Source organism: Passer montanus, unplaced genomic scaffold, assembly GCF_014805655.1.
Source record: "Passer montanus isolate IOZ18808 unplaced genomic scaffold, ASM1480565v1 scaffold109, whole genome shotgun sequence".
NCBI classification, from domain to species: Eukaryota; Metazoa; Chordata; class Aves; order Passeriformes; family Passeridae; genus Passer; species Passer montanus.
The window spans coordinates 467616-490454 of NW_024357502.1; the positions used below are offsets into that span (position 1 = coordinate 467616).

At 52.7% G+C, this 22839-nt stretch overlaps 1 protein-coding gene across 2 annotated transcripts in view; it reads right to left on the minus strand.

The window, feature by feature from the left end:
* Positions 1–399: 399 nt before the first annotated feature.
* ALMS1 (ALMS1 centrosome and basal body associated protein) overlaps positions 400–22839 on the minus strand; it is a 59946-nt gene continuing 37506 nt past the window's right edge. The window contains exons 11-20 of one of the 2 annotated variants that reach the window (XM_039723938.1): positions 22013–22177; positions 19371–20398; positions 15619–15717; positions 15401–15542; positions 14345–14539; positions 9251–9489; positions 8486–8750; positions 8190–8253; positions 5737–5836; positions 400–810 (exon numbers count right to left, since the gene is read on the minus strand). In XM_039723938.1, coding sequence (XP_039579872.1) covers positions 766–810; positions 5737–5836; positions 8190–8253; positions 8486–8750; positions 9251–9489; positions 14345–14539; positions 15401–15542; positions 15619–15717; positions 19371–20398; positions 22013–22177 — 2342 coding nt within the window. In that variant the 3' untranslated portion in view covers positions 400–765. The remainder of the gene's footprint in view (positions 811–5736; positions 5837–8189; positions 8254–8485; positions 8751–9250; positions 9490–14344; positions 14540–15400; positions 15543–15618; positions 15718–19370; positions 20399–22012; positions 22178–22839) is intronic. The other variant, XM_039723946.1, reaches the window with a different exon arrangement.

The window sequence follows — 22839 nt, forward strand, 5'->3', positions numbered from 1 at the left end:
TCCAGAACCTTCCACCTCCAGTGGTGCCCAGCCAGCCCTCCCAGCACTGGGTGTTCCCTCCCAGCTGAATTGCCACAAACATCTGAGGCAGAGCAATAGGAAGCCACAGCTCACACCCACTCTGTTTTCCTCAGCTGTCTTTTCCTGTTTATCCATCCTATGAACTGCCCAGTGACGATGAGATGAAACTGAGACTTGAGCATTTCATAAACCTCCTCTCTCCCCTGCATCTTTTCAGTGATGCTGGCCCAGGGCACAGCCAGGGACCCTGGCAGGACAAACCATCTGGAGAAGGGGAGTCTCCCAGGAAAGGCCTGAAAGCTCCAGCACCACCAGAGGTGTCTCTGCTCAGCCCTCCTGGTCCCTGCACAGACACAGCTGCAGCAGTTATTACAACTCTGCTGTTTTATTGAGGTACAAAACATAACAAGTGACTTTTCTACATTGAGACAGGAATTAAAAAAATAAAAAAAATCCTCATTAAAACCCAGTGAAAATAAATATATAAAACTGCTATTCCAATCAGGGAGTTATAAATATATTATGAAGCAAGTTTTTCCAGACTCTGTTTCCTCTGGAAGTGCCTAACACCAGTATAAAAGCCCAGCTATTTATTTAAACCCTGACACTCCCCCGGTCCCTGGTTCTTACACAGGCAGGATCAATGGGCACAGCAGTGACCCAGAGCACCAAGTGGGGCTGCAGGAGCATTTTCTGCCTTCTCCCTGCTGCAGCTGCTGTGTGCTCAGCCCAGCCTGGCCGAGGTCAGCTCCAGGACACCTTCTTCCCCAGGACACGGCTGGTGATCTTCTGAGGGAAAAGCAGAGGGACACAGGGCAGTTAGTGCTCTGAAAGCTGAAAATGCTGAGCACAGGTTCTCTGCACAGATGGCTGTGGAGTCCCAGAGGGGTTTGGCTGGAAGGGCCCTTCCAGCCCACCCAGTGCCACCCCTGAGGGCAGGGACACCTCCCCCTGATCCAGGCAGCCCCAAACCCCATCCAGCCTGGCCTCAGGGGCAGTAAGCAGCACAAAATGGGGATTTGAACTGTCAGGATGAGCTGTCAGCTCGGCAGCTGCCCAGTGAGAGCTCCAGGACCTCCCTGTGCAGCCTGGCACCAGGACATTCCCATGGGGGAGGCCAGGAGCAGAGCTGGCCCTGGCCCTGTTCCAGGGCAGGGTCCTGAGCAGGAGCCCCTGGAGCTGTGTGGGGTGGCAGTGGGTGATTCCAGAGGGCTCCCCAGGGGCTCCCAGAGCTGCTGCTCTCCCCGAGGGCAGGGACACCCCGTGCTGTGCCTGCCTGGGGCAGGGCATTCCCAGACCCACAGAAATAAAGGCTCCTCAGGGCTGGGCTCGGCCTCACGGGGCAGAGGGGAGCTTCCAGGACCTGCTGCTCCCTCCCAGGAGCTTTCTCCAGTTCCCTGGGATCACACACTCGCTCCCCCTTGTGGAAGAGCCTCAGGAATGGAACCAATCTGCATCTGATAAACTCAGAAATTTCATTTCTGCTTCACTGGGGCTGAAAGTTCTAATTGCTGCTGCCATCAGATCAGAATCGGTTCCCACTACAGAGTGCAAAATTCCAGGGCACTCCCCGTCCCCTGATCTGACTGGGATGGTTTTATGCTCTATTTGAAATTAAAAGCACAAAAGCAAAGGGCTGCTGGGACAGAGCATCAGCCCAGATCCACATGCACACTGTGATAAAAATAACTTTGCTATCTTAATCAAGAGAAGTACTGAACAATTTCACAGATTAAGAATGTTCGTGCACTCCAGCCCAGGGGTTTTTATGGCTCCAGTTCTAGGTGGGCCCATATTGTTTGCCCCTCACTCAGTGCCAACAAAACTTTTTTTTTTCTTTCTTTTCCCTTCAGTGAGCTGCCCCAAACCGTCACAGAAATGCCCCGAGAGCAGCCCTGACAGCCCCTCACTTCCCAGAGCCCTGCAGGGACATTTGCCCTCTGCTTTACAAAAGGGAAGCAGATTTTGGTCATATATATTCACCAATTTGGGGTCTTATTTTGAGTCAAATGAACTCAGCTGCATCTCATCCCTCAGCCTGGACACTGAGATTGTCCCTCCCTGGCAGTGTCCCAGGCCAGTCTAGGTGGGCCCATATTGTTTGCCCCTCACTCAGTGCCAACAAAACTTTTTTTTTCTTTCTTTTCCCCTCAGTGAGCTGCCCCAAACTGTCACAGAAATGCCTTGAGAGCAGCCCTGACAGCCCCTCACTTCCCAGAGCCCTGCAGGGACATTTGCCCTCTGCTTTACAAAAGGGAAGCAGATTTTGGTCATATATATTCACCAATTTGGGGTCTTATTTTGAGTCAAATGAACTCAGCTGCATCTCATCCCTCAGCCTGGACACTGAGATTGTCCCTCCCTGGCAGTGTCCCAGGCCAGGCTGGGCACGGGGGTTTGGAGCAGCCTGGACAGTGGGAGGGGTCCCACTGGCATGGGATTCATTCATTCACTGCTTCCTTGCCCTAATTTCAATCTCACCCTGTGAGCCCTCAAAGCCTTGGGGAAGGGGCTGCAGAATCCCTGAGGGAGCTGGGAAGGGGCTGCAGAATCCCTGAGGGAGCTGGGAAGGGGCTGCAGAATCCCTGAGGGAGCTGGGAAGGGGCTGCAGAATCCCTGAGGGAGCTGGGAAGGGGCTGCAGAATCCCTGAGGGAGCTGGGAAGGGGCTCAGCCTGGAGCAAAGGAGGCTCAGGGGCCCTTGTGGCTCTGCACAGCTCCTGCCAGGAGGGGACAGCCGGGGGGGTCGGGCTCTGCTCCAGGAACAGGGACAGGAGCAGAGGGAACGCCCCCAGGGGAGCCTCAGGGTGGGCACTGGGAGGAATTTCCCCTTGGAAAGGGGGTCAGGCACTGGGAGTGCCCAGGGAGGGTTGGAGTGCCCATCCCTGAGGGATTTCAGAGCCCTGTGGCTGTGGCACTTGGGGACAGGGGCAGTGGTGGCCCTGGCAGAGCAGGGATGGTTGGACTGGACAGGCTCAGAGGGATTTTCCATGCTGAGTGACTGCATGGCTCTGATTTTTGGGACAGGCCTGTGGTGGCAGGGAGCACAGGGGCTGTCCCAGCCCCACCCAGAGCTGTGCCTCCCTCTGCCATGTTTTCCCTGCAGAAATGCCAAGGAGCTGCTCCCTGCGGGCTCACGGGGCTCCCCAGGGCCAGCAGCAGCAGCTCTGCCCCTCTGCTCCACACCAGCCCTGGCACAGACCCCTGGAGCAGCCTGGGGCACAGGGAGTCCTTGAATGCCCCATCCCACACCTCATGGAGCTCCTGGAGCAGCTCCTTCCTGCCCCCAAAGCTCTGTCTCATTTTTGGAGCCATTCCACAAAATCTGTGGTTGATGTTTCAGGGGCAATGAGCCTCACTCAGAAGCTGGTGCTCTCAGCCCATCCTCACCAAACCATTCCCTGATTTACAGCAGCTTTTCTGCACCAGCAGGGAGAACTAAAGCACTGGAATCATTTACTGCCATGAATCATCACCTCCCTTCCAATCAAACCCATATTTATGTACCAGAGTTCTGATCCTATTTCCTCCCTGCTTCCAGCCCACTCTCCACTCCAAGCCAGTGGCTGCCAGAACTCATTAATTCCTCAGTCTTTACTGTACCAGCATCTGGAATTCTCAGACTGGGGAAAAAAGATGTCCTGAAAATACCCTGCCCGAGTATAGCAACAAATTAAAGTCTTTCTAGTGGCAAATTCCCCAAATTAGAGTAGGAAGATGTTTTGCAGAATACACTACAAGTGCTGACTTCCGAAATCCAATGACTGCTGTTTCCAACAAACAGCCAAGCCTATCACTCCAGCTCTGGATACTCCAGGAAAGGAGCTGCTCCAGCCAGGAGTTTAACACTAAAACTGCAGTGCAAGTTTAAGAGCCAGAGTTTAAAAAAAAGGCCAGTTTTAGTTCCAGTGCTCAGGGACACTGGTTTATCCCACAGCTCCCCAGACAGGGGTCCTGGCTGAGCAGGGCCAGTGCTGGGCAAACAGAAAGTGCTGGAACCCTCAGAGGTAACCTGCCACCAGGACTGCAAGCTTTACACTGGGTAAATTAACTTTCCTGACTTTGTTAGGCAGGGCTGGGAAGTTGGCTGGGAATTCCCTGAGCCAAATCCAGCCACAGCCAGGCCACAGGAGAGCAAACCCAGCAGCCTCAAGGACACTTGTCCTTCCTGGATGTGCTCAACACCCCTCTGCTCCACCCCAGGCCCTGCACAAGCCCTTATTTGTATCAATTCACCAGCACCACCTTCCGAGCCATTTTTCCATGGAATGGGAGAATTTCAGGGAAGGAAAGGTGTAGCAGAGCTTGGCTGGTGATATGGAACACACCTGGGCACCCCCTCAGCCCAGCACCTGCACTCCAGTGCCCTGGGTTGTAGGATGTGCCTGGGGGTGTTTCATTGCCACCTGTCAGAGCTGGGGCAGTTCTCTCTGTTCATGGGGCAGTGCCTGGGGGTGTTTTATTGCCACCTGTCAGAGCTGGGGCAGTTTTCTCTGTTCATGGGGCATTTTCTTTATCCCTTCCACAGCCAGTCCTCCCTCTGGGAGATATCCTCTGTTAACGGGCCATTAATTATTAATTGTCTTCTGGTCATGGCCAGTGAGTGTCTCTGCACGGCTGACAAAATTCCATCATCCTCCTAGCAAAGAACTGTTATACCTTTGCCTGAGAGCCCCTTAATTTCCAAATTACAATAATTCAGAGGGAGGGGGTTCCCATTTCCCATTTCAGGGCAGCTCCTGCCTTCCTCAGCACACACCTGGCTTTTCAAACAGACAGCCCTCAGCAGATCCCTGTGTGTGGCACTCCCGGAGGGAATGTGGTGCTCCAGGGGGAGGGGGTGTCACATACAGGTAAAACCTTATAAAAAAAAGCCTTCTAAAATCTGGCCTCATTACTGTGAGGCAAGAATTACAATAGTGAGAATCAGTTAGCAAGACAATCTATTCTTGTGAGAAGACAGCTCACGCCTGTGGGGAGGAAAATCCTACCCCTGTGAAACATTCACTCCCCAGGAGACAAGAATGTGAACAGACCTAGAAAGAGAAAGGATTGATGGACACGGACACAAGCCATTGCCAGCCAGTCAGCTGAGCTTGAGTGAACTGCTGAACAGTTAGATCCAGACTTGGTGCCTTCTGATAATCATACAAATATAATAAAATATATATTTATATAATAGAATATATATTAGAATATATAATTACATAAATAATTATAAATATATAATATGTAAATATATTCTATAAATATATAATAGAGATATATATTGTAGATTATATTTATACTATATATTTATGTAAATATATAATATATATTTACTATATATAAATATTATATATTATAGATATATATAATATATAGCAAATATATATTTTATTCTATATATAAATATATAGAGAATATATATTTTATTTTATATGTATATATAAATATTATAAAATATGAGCTGTGAACAGAGATTTGGCTATTCTGCATGAACAGGTGTCTTCGTCCATCTCCACTCAACAAGGGGGCACTCCCAGGTGTGTAGGGTGAGCCCAGAGGGACCAGGGGCACTCCCAGGTGTGTAGGGTGAGCCCAGAGGGGTGCTGCACTCACAGTTTTATAGGGCTGAGCCCAGAGGGGTGCTGCACTCCCAGGTGTGTAGGGTGAGCCCAGAGGGGTGCTGCACTCACAGTTTTATAGGGCTGAGCCCTGAGGGGTGCTGCACTCACAGTTTTGTAGAGCTGAGCCCTCAGGCGGTAGGAGCTGTACTCCAGCCTCCTCTGCTCCTCCTCCCTCTTCCTCCTCACCTCGGGGAGCTGCTCGTACATCCTAAAGGGAGAGGAAAGGCAAAACCAGAGATTTGAAACTGCCTGGCACTAAAATCCACAGCTGCTGTACACAAGGAGAAATATTGTAAAAGAAAAGCCCTATAAAATATGGTTTAGGTCCTGCTACTTCAGCTAAACTAGTAGCTAGCTTGTAAGTTCTTATGTGAAAAAATTACAATGAGAATCAAGTTTGCAGAACAACTTATTCTTGTAAAGAAAAGTAATAATAAAAGATCTGTCCTATAAGATCTACAAAGAAAAATATGTAAACACCTGAAGAAAAAAGTCTTAACACATACAAGCACCTTCTAACCAACAGACTGAGTGTTAAGGTTACTAACCAATTAGAGTCAAAGATGTCATCTTTAAAAACTTGTATAAATATGAGCTTTATTTATGTATATTTATTTTATATATTATATTATTTATTATATTTATATATTTATATTTGTATATATTCATATATTTATATTTTATTTATTTTTTTATTTTAATGTGAGCTTTATTCTTCCTGCATCTGCTTTACTGCAACACACATCCTGTGCTTTATCCCCACATCCCCAGGGGCTGCTGGCCAAGCACATCCCTGACCAATGTGTTTGCAGTTTGCTGGTGTCCCACTGTGGAATCCCCAGCAGCACTGAGCCTGGCAATTCCTGCCACTGGGACACCTCTCCTGCCCTTGGGATGGTTCCTGCACCTAGAACACCTCTCCTGCCCCTGGGACACCTCTCCTGCCCCTGCAGTGCCTCTCCTGCCCCTGGGACACCTCTCCTGCCCTGGAACACCTCTCCTGCCCCTGGGACACCTCTCCTGCCCCTGGGACACCTCTCCTGCCCCTGCAGTGCCTCTCCTGCCCCTGGGACACCTCTCCTGCCCCTGAAACACTCCTCCTGCCCTGGAACACCTCTCCTGCCCCTGGGACACCTCTCCTGCCCCTGGGACACTCCTCCTGCCCTGGAACACCTCTCATGCCCCTGGGACACCCCTCCTGCCCCTGCAGTGCCTCTCCTGCCCCTGCCATGCCTCTCCCACCCCAGCACCTCCTCAGAGCAGCCCCTGTAGCTCTGCCGTGCCGTGCTGACCCAGCTGGAGCTCAGTGTCCCCCGTGTCCCCAGCCCAGGACACTCCCATGTCCCTCAGCCATGGCAGGAGTTCAGCCCAGCAATCAGCTCACTGAAGCTTTTCAGGCATTTCCAAAATTCCAGTGCTTTCAGTAGTGTTGCCCTGCTTTGTTTTCTCCTGTGCTGATGCTTCCCCAAGTTTTCCTTCAATCCTGGAATGGTTTGGGTTGGAAGGACCTCAAAGCCCATCCAGTGCCACCCCTGCCATGGGCAGGGACACCTTCTCCAGGTACCCTAAGAATACTTCTAAATGCTAAAAATCATTAAAATGTATCATGAAAATCATTGAAGTCATTTAAAATCATCAAGGGGTTTGTTTTATATACTGTGTATTGCAGCAGGTGTTTGGTGGAATCCCAGAGAAACCGAGGTTGGCAGAAACCTCTGGAGGCCACCAAGCTCCTGCTCAAAGCAGGGTTAATTCCAAGGCTGCCCAGGCTGCTCAGGCCTCATCCCACCAACCTGTGATTGTTTCCAAGGCTCTGCCACCTCTGCTGCTCCTGGCCCAGCACTTCCCACCCCGTTCACAGCAAACTCAGCTGCAGTGAACTCCCATTTCTTACTGTCCCTTCCCACACCCCTGTGCAGCACAGCCCTTCCAAAGGGTAAATCCATGGCAGCGTGGGAACTCAGGCTCTGCTGCTCCTGGCCCAGCACTTCCCACCCCGTTCACAGCAAACTCAGCTGCAGTGAACTCCCATTTCTTACTGTCCCTTCCCACACCCCTGTGCAGCACAGCCCTTCCAAAGGGTAAATCCATGGCAGCGTGCTGGGCACTGCAGAGATGAGTTACTGCAGTCAAAAACAACACAAACCCTACCCAAGGTGGTTTTTCCAAGGGTAAGTCTCTGTATTCCCTTGGGGTGATTATTTCTATAGAAAGTCTCTTCCTTTGGGGGAATGCCTTGCTGCTGCCCCAGTTACCCACTTTGTTAATTTGTGAGCTCCAGTGTCCCCCAGCCCATTCCCTCTCCACGTGGGACCCAGTTTGCTGTGGATGGCTGACACTGCAGCAGAATCCCCAGCTTTAGCTGCAGAAATGATTTTCCAAAATGATTTTGTTTCTTGGAACGTCTAAGTAGGACATTTCTCCCCCTGATAAGGCACCTGCATTTTTCACTGAAAAAGCTGAATTATTTGCACACCCAGTTCTTTGACTGCAGACAGGATTCATGGCTCTTCCCTACCCAGGGCACTGATCCACCTGAAATAAAATTCCCTGGACTTTACCTTTTAGATCTTTGAAACATCTCACGCTTGGGAATTGCTCTTCTTTTTTCTCTCATCAGGAAACCTGAACAGAAAATTTTGAGATAAGGGAACGATGAACGAGTTTGTTACAGCAACAATGGGAGTCCTTTGTAAGTTTTATAGAGGTTCTTACAAAAAACTCTTTATAAGATCTTACAGACAACAGGGTTAAATAACTGTAATGGCTTTAGGAGAAATACCCAGTAAATAAATACACCCTGAAGCATAATGTAGAGCTCATAAACGAAAGAATTCAAAGCAGAGCCCTGAAGTACCTCGGCTGGACACCAGGTGATTTGCAGTCCTGCAGTCCTTCCTCCTCCCTGCAGGCTGCAGCAGCTGCTGGGGTGGCAGCAGTCTGTCCCCCCGGGGTGGCAGCAGTCTGTCCCCCCCGGGGGGCAGCAGTTTCTCCCCCCCGGGGGGCAGCAGTCTCTCCCCCTGGGACGAGTGCAGCCTCCTCTCCTCGCGGAGCAGCCGCAGGTGCCGCAGGCGCTGCCCCGAGCGCGAGATGAAATCGGGGCGGTGCAGGGCCAGGGCCTCCTGAGGGGACACAAACAGACCCTGCTGGCCAAGCTGGGGCTGGCAGCTGCAGGGGACACCCAGAACATCCACCACGAACCCCAGAGCATGGAAAAAGTCCCCTCACAATATCGGGTACAATATGAAACTCCTGTCCTTAAGGCTGGGTAGGTGCTCGGAGGCCAGCAGCCTCTGAGCCTCTGGTTTAACAACGTGGAAATAAACTGGCCAGAAAGGAAAAAAACCCCAAAATAATAAAAAAGAATAATAAAAACTCATTTTGATCTCATACCTATGTACACTTCAGCACTGTTTCTGCATGGAAACAAGTGTGGTGGGACATTCTGTCAGCCACATCCCCCTGGTTCCTGCAGCCAAGGGGTTTAACCCCTGTAACTCCAGACCAAGTCAAGTACTGGGGAAATAACTTAAATAACTTAACCCTGGGGAAAGGCAGACCCCCACGAGATCCCAGGATGTGCCCCTGTGAGCCCCAGCAGTGCCTGGCTCAGTGGCCTCACCTGCAGCGAGAGCTTGCCCAGGGGCTGCCCCAGCCCCCTGCCAGCCCCCGGGGGTGTCACGGCCCCCTGGCCCAGCCTGGGCTGCTCCTCCCAGTTCCTCTCCCGCAGGGGCTCTCTCCAAGGCTTTGTGCTGCTCCAGGGCTCGAACCAGGCTGGCCCAGGGCCAGGAGTGGCGCTGCACTGGTTTTCCTTCCTCGACTCGCATTCCAAGCCCTCTGCTGGGACGAGCCACTGAGTCCCTGTTAAAAGAACACAGAAGAGAAAGAAGATTTGAGGCAATTCCTGTGCCTGTTGTCCATCCCAATCCATGGTCCTTTATTCCTGCAGGAATGAGGGACACAGCCAGGGGAGGTGATGGCAGCTGACCCAAGGGGCATCCCAGATCACGGTCAGGAGGCAGAGCTGAGGGAAGAGGAAGGGGAGCACTTGGAACGAGGGTGCTTTGACCTCCCAAGTCACATCAGGCACAATGGAGCTCTCCTGGGGATGGGCGAGTGGGCAGGGGCTCTCCAGGGTCCCTCCAGTGCCTACAGGGGGTTCCAAGGAGGCTGCAGAGGGACCTGGGACAAGGGAAGATGGTCTGAAGCTGAAGGAGGGCAGGTTTATACCAGATATGGGGAAGGAACTGTTCCCTGGGAGGTTGGAAAGGCCCTGGCACAGGAATTCCCAGATTTGCTGTGGCTGCCCCTGGGTCCCTGGCAGTGCCCAAGGCCAGGCTGGACAATGGGAGCAGTGGGAGGTGTCCCTGCCATGGCAGGGGTGGCACTGGATGACATTTAAGGTCCCTTCCCACCCAACCCATTCCAGGATTCTCCAAGCGGAGAATGAATTCCTTGTCTGGCTGTGTTTGTGTGGCTTTTCCTTTCCCTGTTATCCTGTCTCTATCCCAATCCAGTGGTTTCCCCACTCTCCCCCTCCCATCCTGTCCCACATCCCTCAGAAGGGAAGGAGCAGGGGCTCAGGGGCAGCTGGGGTTCAGCCACAGCAGTGCCCAGGTTTGCAGCCAAACCCAGCCAGTGCCAACGCTGCAGCACCCCTCACTGCAGCTGAGTTCAGGGGAGTTTCTGTGGGAAACACCTCGGGCAGCTTCAAGAGAATTCCTTCCCTAGCAAGCCTTTAGCAAACACCACTTTTGAAAGGCCCAGGTTGCATTTTCCAGGTTTCCCTCCATGGAAAGGACAGTTATTTACCAGCAATCACACATTTTTAAGGAGCCTTTCTGCTGGCCTAAGCCCTGTGGCTCTGCATCCATGTTTTGGAAGGTCAAATGCTTTCCATCTCCCAAATGCTCAATGTGTCCCCAGGAATTGAGTTACTCACAGTTTACACACACAATGATGTGAATACATCAGCTGGGATTCTGAGCAGATATTCTGAATTTTCTAAATTAAACCCTTATGAGGGAGAATGATCAGTCCCCACAACAACAACAGTGATGAGTAAGGGAAATATTTTTAAACATTTAATTGTGACGTTGTGAAGAGTGGCAGGAATTTAAGAGACAAAAAAAAAAAAAATGAAAACGTCAGGAGACTCCACCAGCAGCCTAAAAATACAATTCCCAAAACCAGTCAAGTTCTTCCCAATTGTCACCCAAGTACTCTGGAAAAATCTTCTGGGAAGCCTCAGGGCATGAGACATTAAGGACAAGTTGGTGACCAGCACTGAGAGTTTAACAGAACCTTTTGTATCTCAGAAATTCATGTTGAGCACCTCTCCACCGTGTTTATTCTCCCTAGTGACTGCATTTCCTGCTCTAACAGCCCTTCCATGGCTGAAACTGCCATCAGGGCCAGCAGCACATCCCCTGGCAGGGCTCTGGCTGAACTCCTGAGATCCCAGCAGGAGCTGGGCAGGGCCAGCTCTGTGCAGAGCCATCAGCCTGCCAGGGAAGGCAGGGCAATGCCCTGGAGAGATGCACCCAGCTCTGGGCACTCCTCAGCTCAGGGTGGGGAAGGAGGCTTCCCCACGGTGCTCTGCAGCTCTGTGTGATTTATCCAGTTCTGCCCTGCCACTGGCCTCCCCTACACGTTCATGTTCTGGAGAGTTCCCCGTTACCCCGCTGGTTTGTGTAACCCTGCCCAGCCACCCTGGCACCCCCATTGTGTGGAATCCTCCCCCTCAGGGGAATGCCCAGGGACTGCCTTGCCTTGGAAGAACACACCACAGTCGGGCTGATGGACAGGACTCAGCCCGTGGTGCTGCAGCCCTGCTGCCACCCCACAGCAGCCTGGCTCCCCGAGGGCCAGCTGACCCTGCCACCCCAGCCACTGACCCCCATCCCCCTGGCTCCCCGAGGGCCCGCCGACCCCGCCACCCCCGCCACTGACCACACATTTTTAAGGAGCCTTTCTGCTGGCCTAAGCCCTGTGGCTCTGCATCCATGTTTTGGAAGGTCAAATGCTTTCCATCTCCCAAATGCTCAATGTGTCCCCAGGAACTGAGTTACTCACAGTTTACATACACAATGATGTGAATACATCAGCTGGGATTCTGAGCAGATATTCTGAATTTTCTAAATTAAACCCTTATGAGGGAGAATGATCAGTCCCCACAACAACAACAGTGATGAGTAAGGGAAATATTTTTAAACATTTAATTGTGACGTTGTGAAGAGTGGCAGGAATTTAAGAGACAAAAAAAAAAAAAATGAAAACGTCAGGAGACTCCACCAGCAGCCTAAAAATACAATTCCCAAAACCAGTCAAGTTCTTCCCAATTGTCACCCAAGTACTCTGGAAAAATCTTCTGGGAAGCCTCAGGGCATGAGACATTAAGGACAAGTTGGTGACCAGCACTGAGAGTTTAACAGAACCTTTTGTATCTCAGAAATTCATGTTGAGCACCTCTCCACCGTGTTTATTCTCCCTAGTGACTGCATTTCCTGCTCTAACAGCCCTTCCATGGCTGAAACTGCCATCAGGGCCAGCAGCACATCCCCTGGCAGGGCTCTGGCTGAACTCCTGAGATCCCAGCAGGAGCAGGCTGTGGCAGGGCCAGCTCTGTGCAGAGCCATCAGCCTGCCAGGGAAGGCAGGGCAATGCCCTGGAGAGATGCACCCAGCTCTGGGCACTCCTCAGCTCAGGGTGGGGAAGGAGGCTTCCCCACGGTGCTCTGCAGCTCCGTGTGATTTATCCAGTTCTGCCCTGCCACTGGCCTCCCCTACACGTTCATGTTCTGGAGAGTTCCCCGTTACCCCGCTGGTTTGTGTAACCCTGCCCAGCCACCCTGGCACCCCCATTGTGTGGAATCCTCCCCCTCAGGGGAATGCCCAGGGACTGCCTTGCCTTGGAAGAACACACCACAGTCGGGCTGATGGACAGGACTCAGCCCGTGGTGCTGCAGCCCTGCTGCCACCCCACAGCAGCCTGGCTCCCCGAGGGCCAGGTGACCCTGCCACCCCAGCCACTGACCCCCATCCCCCTGGCTCCCCGAGGGCCAGGTGACCCTGCCACCCCAGCCACTGACCCCCATCCCCCCCGCCCCCCGTGATCAGCCTGCCAGGGCAGGGCAGGGCAATGCCCCGGAGAGATGCACCCAGGCTCTGGGCACTCCTCAGCTCAGGGTGGGGAAGGAGGCTTCCCCACGGTGCTCTGCAGCTCTGTGTGATTTATCCAGTTCTGCCCTGCCACTGGCCTCCCCTACACGTTCATGTTCTGGAGAGTTCCCTGTTACCCCGCTGGTTTGTGTAACCCTGCCCAGCCACCCTGGCACCCCCATTGTGTGGAATCCTCCCCCTCAGGGGAATGCCCAGGGACTGCCTTGCCTTGGAAGAACACACCACAGTCGGGCTGATGGACAGGACTCAGCCCGTGGTGCTGCAGCCCTGCTGCCACCCCACAGCAGCCTGGCTCCCCGAGGGCCAGGTGACCCTGCCACCCCAGCCACTGACCCCCATCCCCCTGGCTCCCCGAGGGCCAGGTGACCCTGCCACCCCAGCCACTGACCCCATGCCCTGCAGGCTGCTGCCCTCTGCCCGCCCCTGTGCCCCCAGCTCACTGCCCCTGCACTGTGCACACCCCACAGTGCACACCCCGCAGGTCTGGCTGTGTCCCTGATCCCCTCACAGGCTTTGGGATAAACCTTTGCTGGAACACGCCATGCAGAGACCCTTCCTGTCCTTCCTCTGAGCTGTCTGTGGGGTGTGTGCATGGACTGAAATGGCTGCTCCGTGGCCTGGCTCTGAGCAGCTGCTGCAGCAGACAGCTCAAAGAAGGCTGCAGCATCTCTGCCACCCTGCAACACTGCCAGTCCTTTCCCTGTGTACCACCCCGAGCCCCCAGACCTGGATCCCTGACTCCCTGCTCCTGTATTCACTCCCTGGACCCTCCTTTGTGCTTGTCTCTGCCCCTGGACCCTTCAGCACTGTCTGCAATAAAGCACGTTGGAACTCCGTGCCTGGACCCTCCCTGCTGTGTGTGTGTTGAGACATGAGGTTAGGAATTAACTGAGGTTAGAAACCCATTCCAGATGGAGGTGCAGTGTGCTGCTTTCACTTGTTTCATCTGTAGAGTCTGTTCATTTGCTGTGCTCATAAAAAACCTGTGCTCACAACAGCCTGCAGCTCCCAAAACTGCCTCAAACAAGGTGAAAAGAATGTGAACTTCTGAGCTAGAAGAAAATAAGAGGGGCCCCTTGGACCTTAAAACAAGAAGCAAACCAAAACTAAAGCTACAGGAGACGGATGGACAACCAGAGAGCTCTCTGCACAAGAACTGATCAGGACTAATTGTGATAAATAAATGTGCAAAAATCTATTGTAAAACTTAATGCATATGCTACAGGTTAAGGGACAAAAAGGAAGTTTAGATGCTTGAAGAGCACACATACCTTCAGAAATTATTCCCCCTGTACCCAGTGCTATAAAGAACACTCCACCTTTCCACTTTAATTAGTTGAAGATTTGTCTGTCCACACATCAGTGTGTGTGCTGTGCTCTCGTGGCTCCTGCCCCTTGGCACAGGATGCTCTTGGGGCAGGTTGTGTCCACCACCACCACGGACTGTGACACAGCCCTGGCTGTCCCAACCCTGCCTAAGGTGTCCCAGCCCTGCCCAGGTGTCCCCAGCCCTGCCCAGGTGTCCCCAGCCTTACCCAGCCTGCTCCTCCTGCTCCGTGTGTCTGTCAGGAGCCTGCCCGGCCGTGCCTGGGGCTGCTGCCAGGCTCCCCCCTGTCCCTGTCCCTGCCCCGGGGGCTCCCACAGCTGCTGGCTGCTCCTGGGCGTGGGGAAGGTCACCCCCACATCCCGGGTGTTCTTCCTGGTGGCACTGCTGACGATCTCCAGGTCCCCTGGAATGGAAACCAAGCAGGGACGTCTCAGTGCCAGGGCAGGGAATGACCCCACTCCAGCCCAGAGTGAAGAGCTTCACCCACCTCCAGCAGTCCAAACCTTTTATATTTACATTTTACACTTCCCCAAACCAAGCAGAGTTTCCAGTGGCTGGGGATTGTTACTGTGTGATAATCTGAGGGAAATTAAAACCAAATACCCCAAGCAAAATGTGCATTTATCTGGGGGTGGGAATCCAACTGGAATTAACTCTGCGCTATGAAAATCCTTCTCTGATTCAATCTGCTTGCACACAAGCAGGAATAAATAAATAATTGCTGTATCTGATGAATAAACCAAGGCCATTACTCAATGTGATGATGGGGAGTTGGCGTGGAAATGAAAGCAATGAAGAAACTGCTAATTGCCACCAGAAAAAACCCAACTGCAGAACTGCACCAGGCCAGGAGCAGCTCGGGACTGAAATAGAATTGAACACCCAAAATATTCCCAGGAAGAACACGGAACACTGCAGTTGCCTTCTGAAATAGCATATGCCTACAAAAGCCATTCTGGGAGGAACAGATGTCTTGGGGAAAAAACAATAGATAAAAAAAGGCAGCTCACCTTTGCCATTGAAATGGAGCAGAAGCTGAGGCTGGTAAACTTTACAAGTGAGAAAATTGGCTTTTAAAGCAGCCCAAGAATGGCAAATAAACAGCTCACGTTCCCTGAACACATCACCCCTCCCTGGCAGCATTCAGAGGGAGTCTGGAGGGTGCTGCTGCACAGACCCACACCAGGAGCACCCAGACTGGGAGAAGGGGCTCCAAAGGCAGGAGAGGCAGGAGGAGGCAGGAGGGGTGGGATTCAGGGCTCACCTGCCTGGATGCCTTTGCTCAGCATCCGTGTCCGGCGCTTGTGGCTGAGGGCAGAGCTGGGCCCCCAGGAGCTGCTGCTGGCACAGGTGGAATCCGAGGAGAAGGGGATGGTGCTCTGCAGAAACAGCCAAGGGAACAGGAACTGCTGAAATTGCAACCCAAATGAGCAGCAAACAGCATTTAAACAGAAAGAAGTCATTGCTTTTCCCTTGTTGTACCTCGGTTCTGTTGTTGTCAGTGCTGAGCCCAGGCTGATCTGTCCCACTGCTCCCACAAAAGCCAGCCCTGGCTCCACCCCGGGCACTTCCAGCAGCCCACTTCGGTACATCAATGAAAAGTACACGATTTACATGATAAAAGCACATTATCTCTGTGGGAAGAGCTTGCTGGGATCAGTCAGGACAGCACTGGGCATCCTCCAGCCCACCTGGGGCTGCTCAGCTGAGGGCAGAGCTCAGAGCCCCTTCCAGGCCTGGAGGGCTCCAGGAGAGCTGCAGAGGGACTGGGGACAAGGGACAGGACACAGGGAATGGCTGCCACTGCCAGGGGGCAGGGATGGTTGGGACATTGGGAATTAGGAACTGTTCCCTGGGAGGGTGGGCAGGCAAAACCCTTTTGAAGCAGGGGAAGCGCCTCACCCTGTGATCCTCACCACAGAGTCCTCCAGGTGGGAGAAATTCCTCTGCATAAATCCAAGGAACAGGAGGGACAAGGGGAGTCTACACCTTCATTCACACCCAGCCAGGTGTGAAAGCTGCAGGCCTGGACACAGCTTGCAGGCCACACATTAATTTCAATTAACAAAGCCATTAAAAGCAGCAAGGCTGTGCCAAGCCTTGGCTCTGTGGGCTTTATTAACATCAGTGACCTGGCAGCACCTCCAGGCTCCCAGGGCACCCTGACAGTGCCCACAGCTGCCCTGAGCTCCAGCTCTAATTACAGAACTGCAATCAGGGACCTGGGGAAAATTATCTGGTGTCCTGTGAGTAACCCCCAGCACCAGCCAGCACAGAAATGCAGAGGCCTCCTCTTTATTCCCTTTTACTGCAGCTCTGCCACCCCAAACAAAACTTCAACACCAGCAGGAGGCCATCTGGCTCTCCTAAACCTGCTTTTCTTGAATCTCCTCTAACTACCCCAGCTCCAGGAGAGGCACTGCACAGATGCACAGATATGGATTTCCTTTCAGATAACAGAGCATGTGAACATTCGTATTGTGAAGGTGTGAATTTGAATTATGTGCTCAGCAATGTGTAAAACCAGGGAGAAAAACCCCAGCATACACCCTTCCCTGCAGGTGCAGCACTGCCCAGCAGCAGCCACCCAGCTGGGCAGTGCCAGCAATATTGCTGGTGCCACGGGAGTGTTCCCTGCTCTCCAGCTCCGGCTCTGCACCTGCTGCACACGGCAGCTGCAGCAGCAAAGCCTCCAGGGATGCTCTGGAGCTCACAGGCAGAGGAGCTCCCCTGGGAGCAGGGCTCACAACGGGCTCCCAGCTGAGCCCCACAGGCAGCACTCCCACAGGGACTGGGGCACGGATCTCTGGGAGCTGGGCTCCTCTCCGAACGGAGACCTGCCCCAAACCACACACTGCACTAAAAATACAAAGGAATCCCCACTTTTCCTCAGCTAAACAGCCCAGAAGTGACCAAAATCGGAATTTTTAATTAAATTTGCTATTTTGCGATCTATATTCTCTCACTTCTTGTTTGAGGAGGGTCACGTGTGTCCTCAGATGGGTTTTTTAAAAGAATATTTCACCAGCAGATAAAAATGTGAGTTTTTAAAGCCATGGGGGTTCAATGAGCCTTTAAAGGGTTTATTCTCCAGAGCATTAATTCCATTTCTCATCTCACAGATGATTTAACAGGTTAAAAAATCAGACTTAGGTTTAAGGTTCAATAGACCTTGAAAAATTCATCTTCTGAATGGAACATGGAATAAAATCATCTTCTGAATTCTACAACTGTGTCAGAAATGTTGGATCCTAATGCTGGTGTTCTGGTTAACAGTCCTAACACTGCAAAGTTCAGGACAGTTTTATTTTACCTTCAAATAAATGTTATGAATAAAAATATTGAATAGAATGTTTTTAAACCATTCTTCACCTTCAAAAATATTGGTCCTCCCCAGATTTATTTAGTTATTGGCATTACTTTTAATTATTTCATAATTCACTGGCTTATTTGACAAACAGACTTGGAGTTATTTCTGTAAAATAAAATAGCTAATTTCAATTAAATCTGCTAATAATCATGCCAGTTCCAGTTTCATCTGGAAATACCAAAAAAAAATGAAAGCAGTAATTAAATGTTCCTCACTTGTTCTATACTTCTCAGCATTCCTGTGTATCACAGAACCCCTGAACTCTGTAATTCCTTACTAAAATCACCAAATCCAGGCTGAGTCCCTCTTTAAGAACATTTCCATTTCTCCTGCCAAGAGCAACAGCTGAATTCACCTGAAGGAATTCTTCCCTCCCCTTTCAAACAGCTGCAGAGTTCTCACCTGGAATTCTCAGCTCTTTAAAGAAAAAAGATCCACAACCAGCCAGACAAAACAATTTACAAATTTTTACAAGGCCAGCAGCAGGGAAACTCCAATAATTGTGTGGATCCTTGCCCAGGGATGCCCTGGCTGCAATTTCCATCAGATTTACAACCTCACTGGGCACTGCCCAAGGACCAGGGACAGCAGGATCTGTCCTCAAGGATCAGGGACAGCAGGATCTGTCCTCAAGGATCAGGGACAGCAGGATCTGTCCTCAAGGATCAGGGACAGCAGGATCTGTCCTCAAGGATCAGGGACAGCAGGATCTGTCCTCAAGGATCAGGGACAGCAGGATCTGTCCTCAAGGATCAGGGACAGCAGGATCTGTCCTCAAGGATCAGGGACAGCAGGATCTGTCCTCAAGGATCAGGGACAGCAGGATCTGTCCTCAAGGATCAGGGACAGCAGGATCTGTCCTCAAGGATCAGGGACAGCAGGATCTGTCCTCAAGGATCAGGGACAGCAGGATCTGTCCTCAAGGATCAGGGACAGCAGGATCTGTCCTCAAGGATCAGGGACAGCAGGATCTGTCCTCAAGGATCAGGGACAGCAGGATCTGTCCTCAAGGATCAGGGACAGCAGGATCTGTCCTCAAGGATCAGGGACAGCAGGATCTGTCCTCAAGGATCAGGGACAGCAGGATCTGTCCTCAAGGATCAGGGACAGCAGGATCTGTCCTCAAGGATCAGGGACAGCAGGATCTGTCCTCAAGGATCAGGGACAGCAGGATCTGTCCTCAAGGATCAGGGACAGCAGGATCTGTCCTCAAGGATCAGGGACAGCAGGATCTGTCCTCAAGGATCAGGGACAGCAGGATCTGTCCTCAAGGATCAGGGACAGCAGGATCTGTCCTCAAGGATCAGGGACAGCAGGATCTGTCCTCAAGGATCAGGGACAGCAGGATCTGTCCTCAAGGATCAGGGACAGCAGGATCTGTCCTCAAGGATCAGGGACAGCAGGATCTGTCCTCAAGGATCAGGGACAGCAGGATCTGTCCTCAAGGATCAGGGACAGCAGGATCTGTCCTCAAGGATCAGGGACAGCAGGATCTGTCCTCAAGGATCAGGGACAGCAGGATCTGTCCTCAAGGATCAGGGACAGCAGGATCTGTCCTCAAGGATCAGGGACAGCAGGATCTGTTCCCAGGGATGGGGACAGCAGGATCTCTTCCCAAGGGAATCGAGACAAGGCAAGCAAGCCCAGGTGGTGTCTGCCAGCCCGAGCTGCTGCCCTGGCTCCTGCAGACTCAGAGCCTGGCTGGGGCTGCCCCCATGGACGGCAGAAGCCACCCCTAGAAACCAGTGACTCCCAGAGACTCCCAGTGATTCCCAGTGACTCCCAGAGACTCCCAGCTCACAGAGCCAGCAGCAGTGGGGATTCCCGTGGGGATGGGGCAGGGCTGGGCCCAGGGAGCTCTCACCTGGCTCTGCTGGTCCTTCCCGAGGCTCGGAGCAGCCCCCTGGGGACACGGCCCGGCCCCTGCTCCTCCACTGTGCCCGTGCCACTTCTCGGAGCGCCTCTTCTGCTGGCTGATGGCACAGTAGAGCCGGGCCAGCCCTGGGGACAGCCCCGGGGCCGGGCTCGGCGTGTCGGTGCCTGGGGCCAGCCTGTGCTGCCCGAAGGCCCGGAGCAGCCGGGCCGTGTCGATGGTGGACAGGGACAGGGAGCTGCTGTCCCCGGAGGCAGGGCAGGTGTCCAGCCCCGTCCCCGTGTCCCACGCCGAGGTGCTGCAGGTGCTGCAGGTGCTGCAGCTGGACACTTCTCGGCTCAGCCTGCTCTCCGAGGAGCTGTCACTGGGGATCCCCAGGCGCTGCTGCTCCTCCAGGATCCTGCTCAGGTGCTGGATCACCTTCTGGCCCGGCCTGCTGCTGCCACGGCTCCGTCCCGCTCGCGCTGCCCTCGGCTCCGTGCTGCTCCCAGAGCTGCCTTTTCCTGCCAGCCCGGTTTCTGGCTGCTCCCTTCCCTGGATCTCCTCCTCAGGAGCCTTCTCGCCAGCCGCTGTGGGCGCCAGGGCGTGCCTGATGGGATTCTGCAGGAGCCTGGCCAGCCGGTCCAGGCGCTCCACGAGGGACAGCTCGCCGCCGCTGCGGAGCTGCTGCGTGCCCTGCCGCTGCAGGAACCTCACCCACAGCTGGTCCAGGCTGCCCCTGGCCTGGCCCCTCTGCCGGGGTGCCTTCCCCACGCTGTCCTGCAGGGCAGCAGCGGGGCCCCGCGGCCCAGGATCAGCGCCAGCAGCTCCGTGCCCAAAGCACGCCCTGGCACTCGGCTCCTCGCTCCTGCTGTCATCAGCCTCTGCAGGGAGGGCAAAGAACGGCCCCTCTGTGCCCCGGGGGGCACGGGGACCCCGCTGGGCCCTGGGGAGCGCCCTGGGGTGCTGGCAGCAGCTCTGCCCGGCGGGCTCAGGGACAGCGCGGGAGGGTTCTGCACGCCGGGAACCAGCTGGGAGCTCTGCAAGACACAAAACACTTCAATGTTTTGCTGCTCTGCTTACCGTGGAGGATTTTCATCCTAAAACTCCCAAACCACCACAAAGGATTAAAAGCAGGATCACCGAGCTCATTCCCAAACTTGGAGATGAGGTTTGAGCATTATTAAAATCACATAAACAAATATTTTCTGTCTTTTGCAACATGAAATCCAAGAGAATATTCCATCCAAGTGAATCTGGGGAGGAATCTAATTCCACCTCAGGGAAGTGCCCTGACCAACCCTGAAGTGAGCCTTTATTTAGTCATGGAAGGGACCCCAGAGCCCATCCAGGGCCACGGGCAGGGACACTCCCACTGTCCCAGTTCCCACCCAGCCTGGCCTTGGACACTGCCAGGGATGGGATGCCCTGGCCATCCATGGAACACACACAGCATGAACCAGGACCGCTCTCCAAAACAGCTTCAAAGTGATTTTTAGTATCCAAAAACCATCCAGTTCTAAAATGTTCCTTGTGTTTTTTGCAGAAAGGACTGGGTGGCTGCATCTGCTCCCTTCCCAGCACAGGGGCTCTGCTGGAACACAGAGGCCATGGATGCTGCAGCCAGGCCCAGCCTCACTAACTCTGCAAGTGCAGGAATTTTCTTCCCATACAAGGGCAATGTTTATAAACTTGTGTAAGAGGCTTCCTCCACATCCTCCTGACAAATGAGATCAAGCTTGGGAATGCCAGGCAGAACTTTGCTATTCCTGGCTTTTTAGAAAGTTACCAAGAAATGGAAGGAATGTAAACAGGCAAAAAATAAAAATAAGTTTGTATAGAGAAACTTTTTTTTTTGAAAAATACATAACTTGCATAATTTTAAGCTCTAGACAAGCTCTGTGGGTAGAGGTAATCTTATATTAGATCATCTAAAAATACAGTTGAAGAAGTCAGGGAAGATTTAAGACAGGCAAGTCTTTCTTCTGAAAGCTTCTTTAAAGTTCCAGCTGCATTGGCTGCTTCACAAAATATTCTTTCTCCTTACAGTTCTTTTCTTACCTGGGCCTTCAGACCATCACAGCAATAAAAAAATGTTAGGAGATAATTTTATGTTAACACTTTTGTTCCTCTCATTTTTATCCAGGTTATTGATGTTGCAGCCTTACATAATCATTGAAATTTTCCTGTGCAAATAAAAATTGTCTTCTGGAAACACCAAAAGGAAGAGAGGAAGAGCTTCAAAGAAAAAAACCCAACCACAAGTGAAAAATGAAAATAATGGAAACCCTATCAGCGCATCAGGACAGGAACCATCAGGACAGCAGCTGCTGCAGCAGAGATGCAGGCACCAGCAGCGGTGTGCTCCAGGCCACGGCAGGGACACCTCCCACTGTCCCAGGCTGCTCCAGCCCTGTGCAGCCTGGCCTGGGACACTCCAGGGATGCAGAGTCCCGAGCCTGCCAGGGAAACCTGGATTTTATCAGTCAGGGAGAAGCAGGAAGACAGGAAGAGAAAACGGAGTCCAATCCAGCATTTTCTGGCAGGCTCAGCAACGTCACGGATCCTCAAGTGATCAAATCTTTTGCTCTGACTTCCTTCACATGTATGAGCACACAGAAACCATTACCAAATTAAAGCCACATTCCAATTACCTGAGGACTGTTCCAGGGGCGTGCTGTGCTCCTCAGCCCAGGCCAGCCTGGGCCTGTGCCCGTGGCCTGTCCCCCTGTGCTGGGCAGCTGCCCTGGCTGGAGCAGCCTCATCCCCCACACCCAGCACTGGGGCCAGGATGCCTGCAGCAGGAGCATCCTCTGAGCCTGCAGAGAGAGAGCAGCGTGAGTGCCACAGCAGGCACAGAAATGGCACAATTCACCTCCACCAGGAGCCCTGGCAGTGCCCAGGCCAGGCTGGATGGGGCTGGAGCAGCCTGGGGCAGTGGCAGCTGTCCCTGCCATGGCAGGGGTGGCACTGGGTGGGATTTAAGACCCCTTCAATCCCAAACCATTCCAGGACTCCATGATCCCATCCCTGTCTCAGGGTTAGAAGCCTAGAACTGTCCCCACCAATTTCTCATCCTTGCCAACCCCACCTGGTCACATCCCGTGGATTTCCTGCACCCAGTTCCTTCAGCTGCTCCCCCTGAGCTGAGCCCCGAGTGCAGCAGGGACTGGGAAAAACAAAATGTATTTTTCCATCCTGCTGTACGCTTTCCTAGAACCTTGTGCTGCTTCATTTGCATAGTGAATTTTTATATATGGCATCATCATTTCTGCAAAACAACAGATTTGCATCACATTTGTTTCTCTCACTTTGGACACGTTTCCCCAGATAAACTTGAAAAAGGTCAAGAGCAGAGATGCCTAAACCATGCCCAGCACAATTTGTGGCCGTAGTGACTGATCTGGGCACTTCTGGCACTGTTGGACCAGCCTGATCCCTTGGTCACCACTGCTGGAATTCAGCAACTGGAATCTCCAAC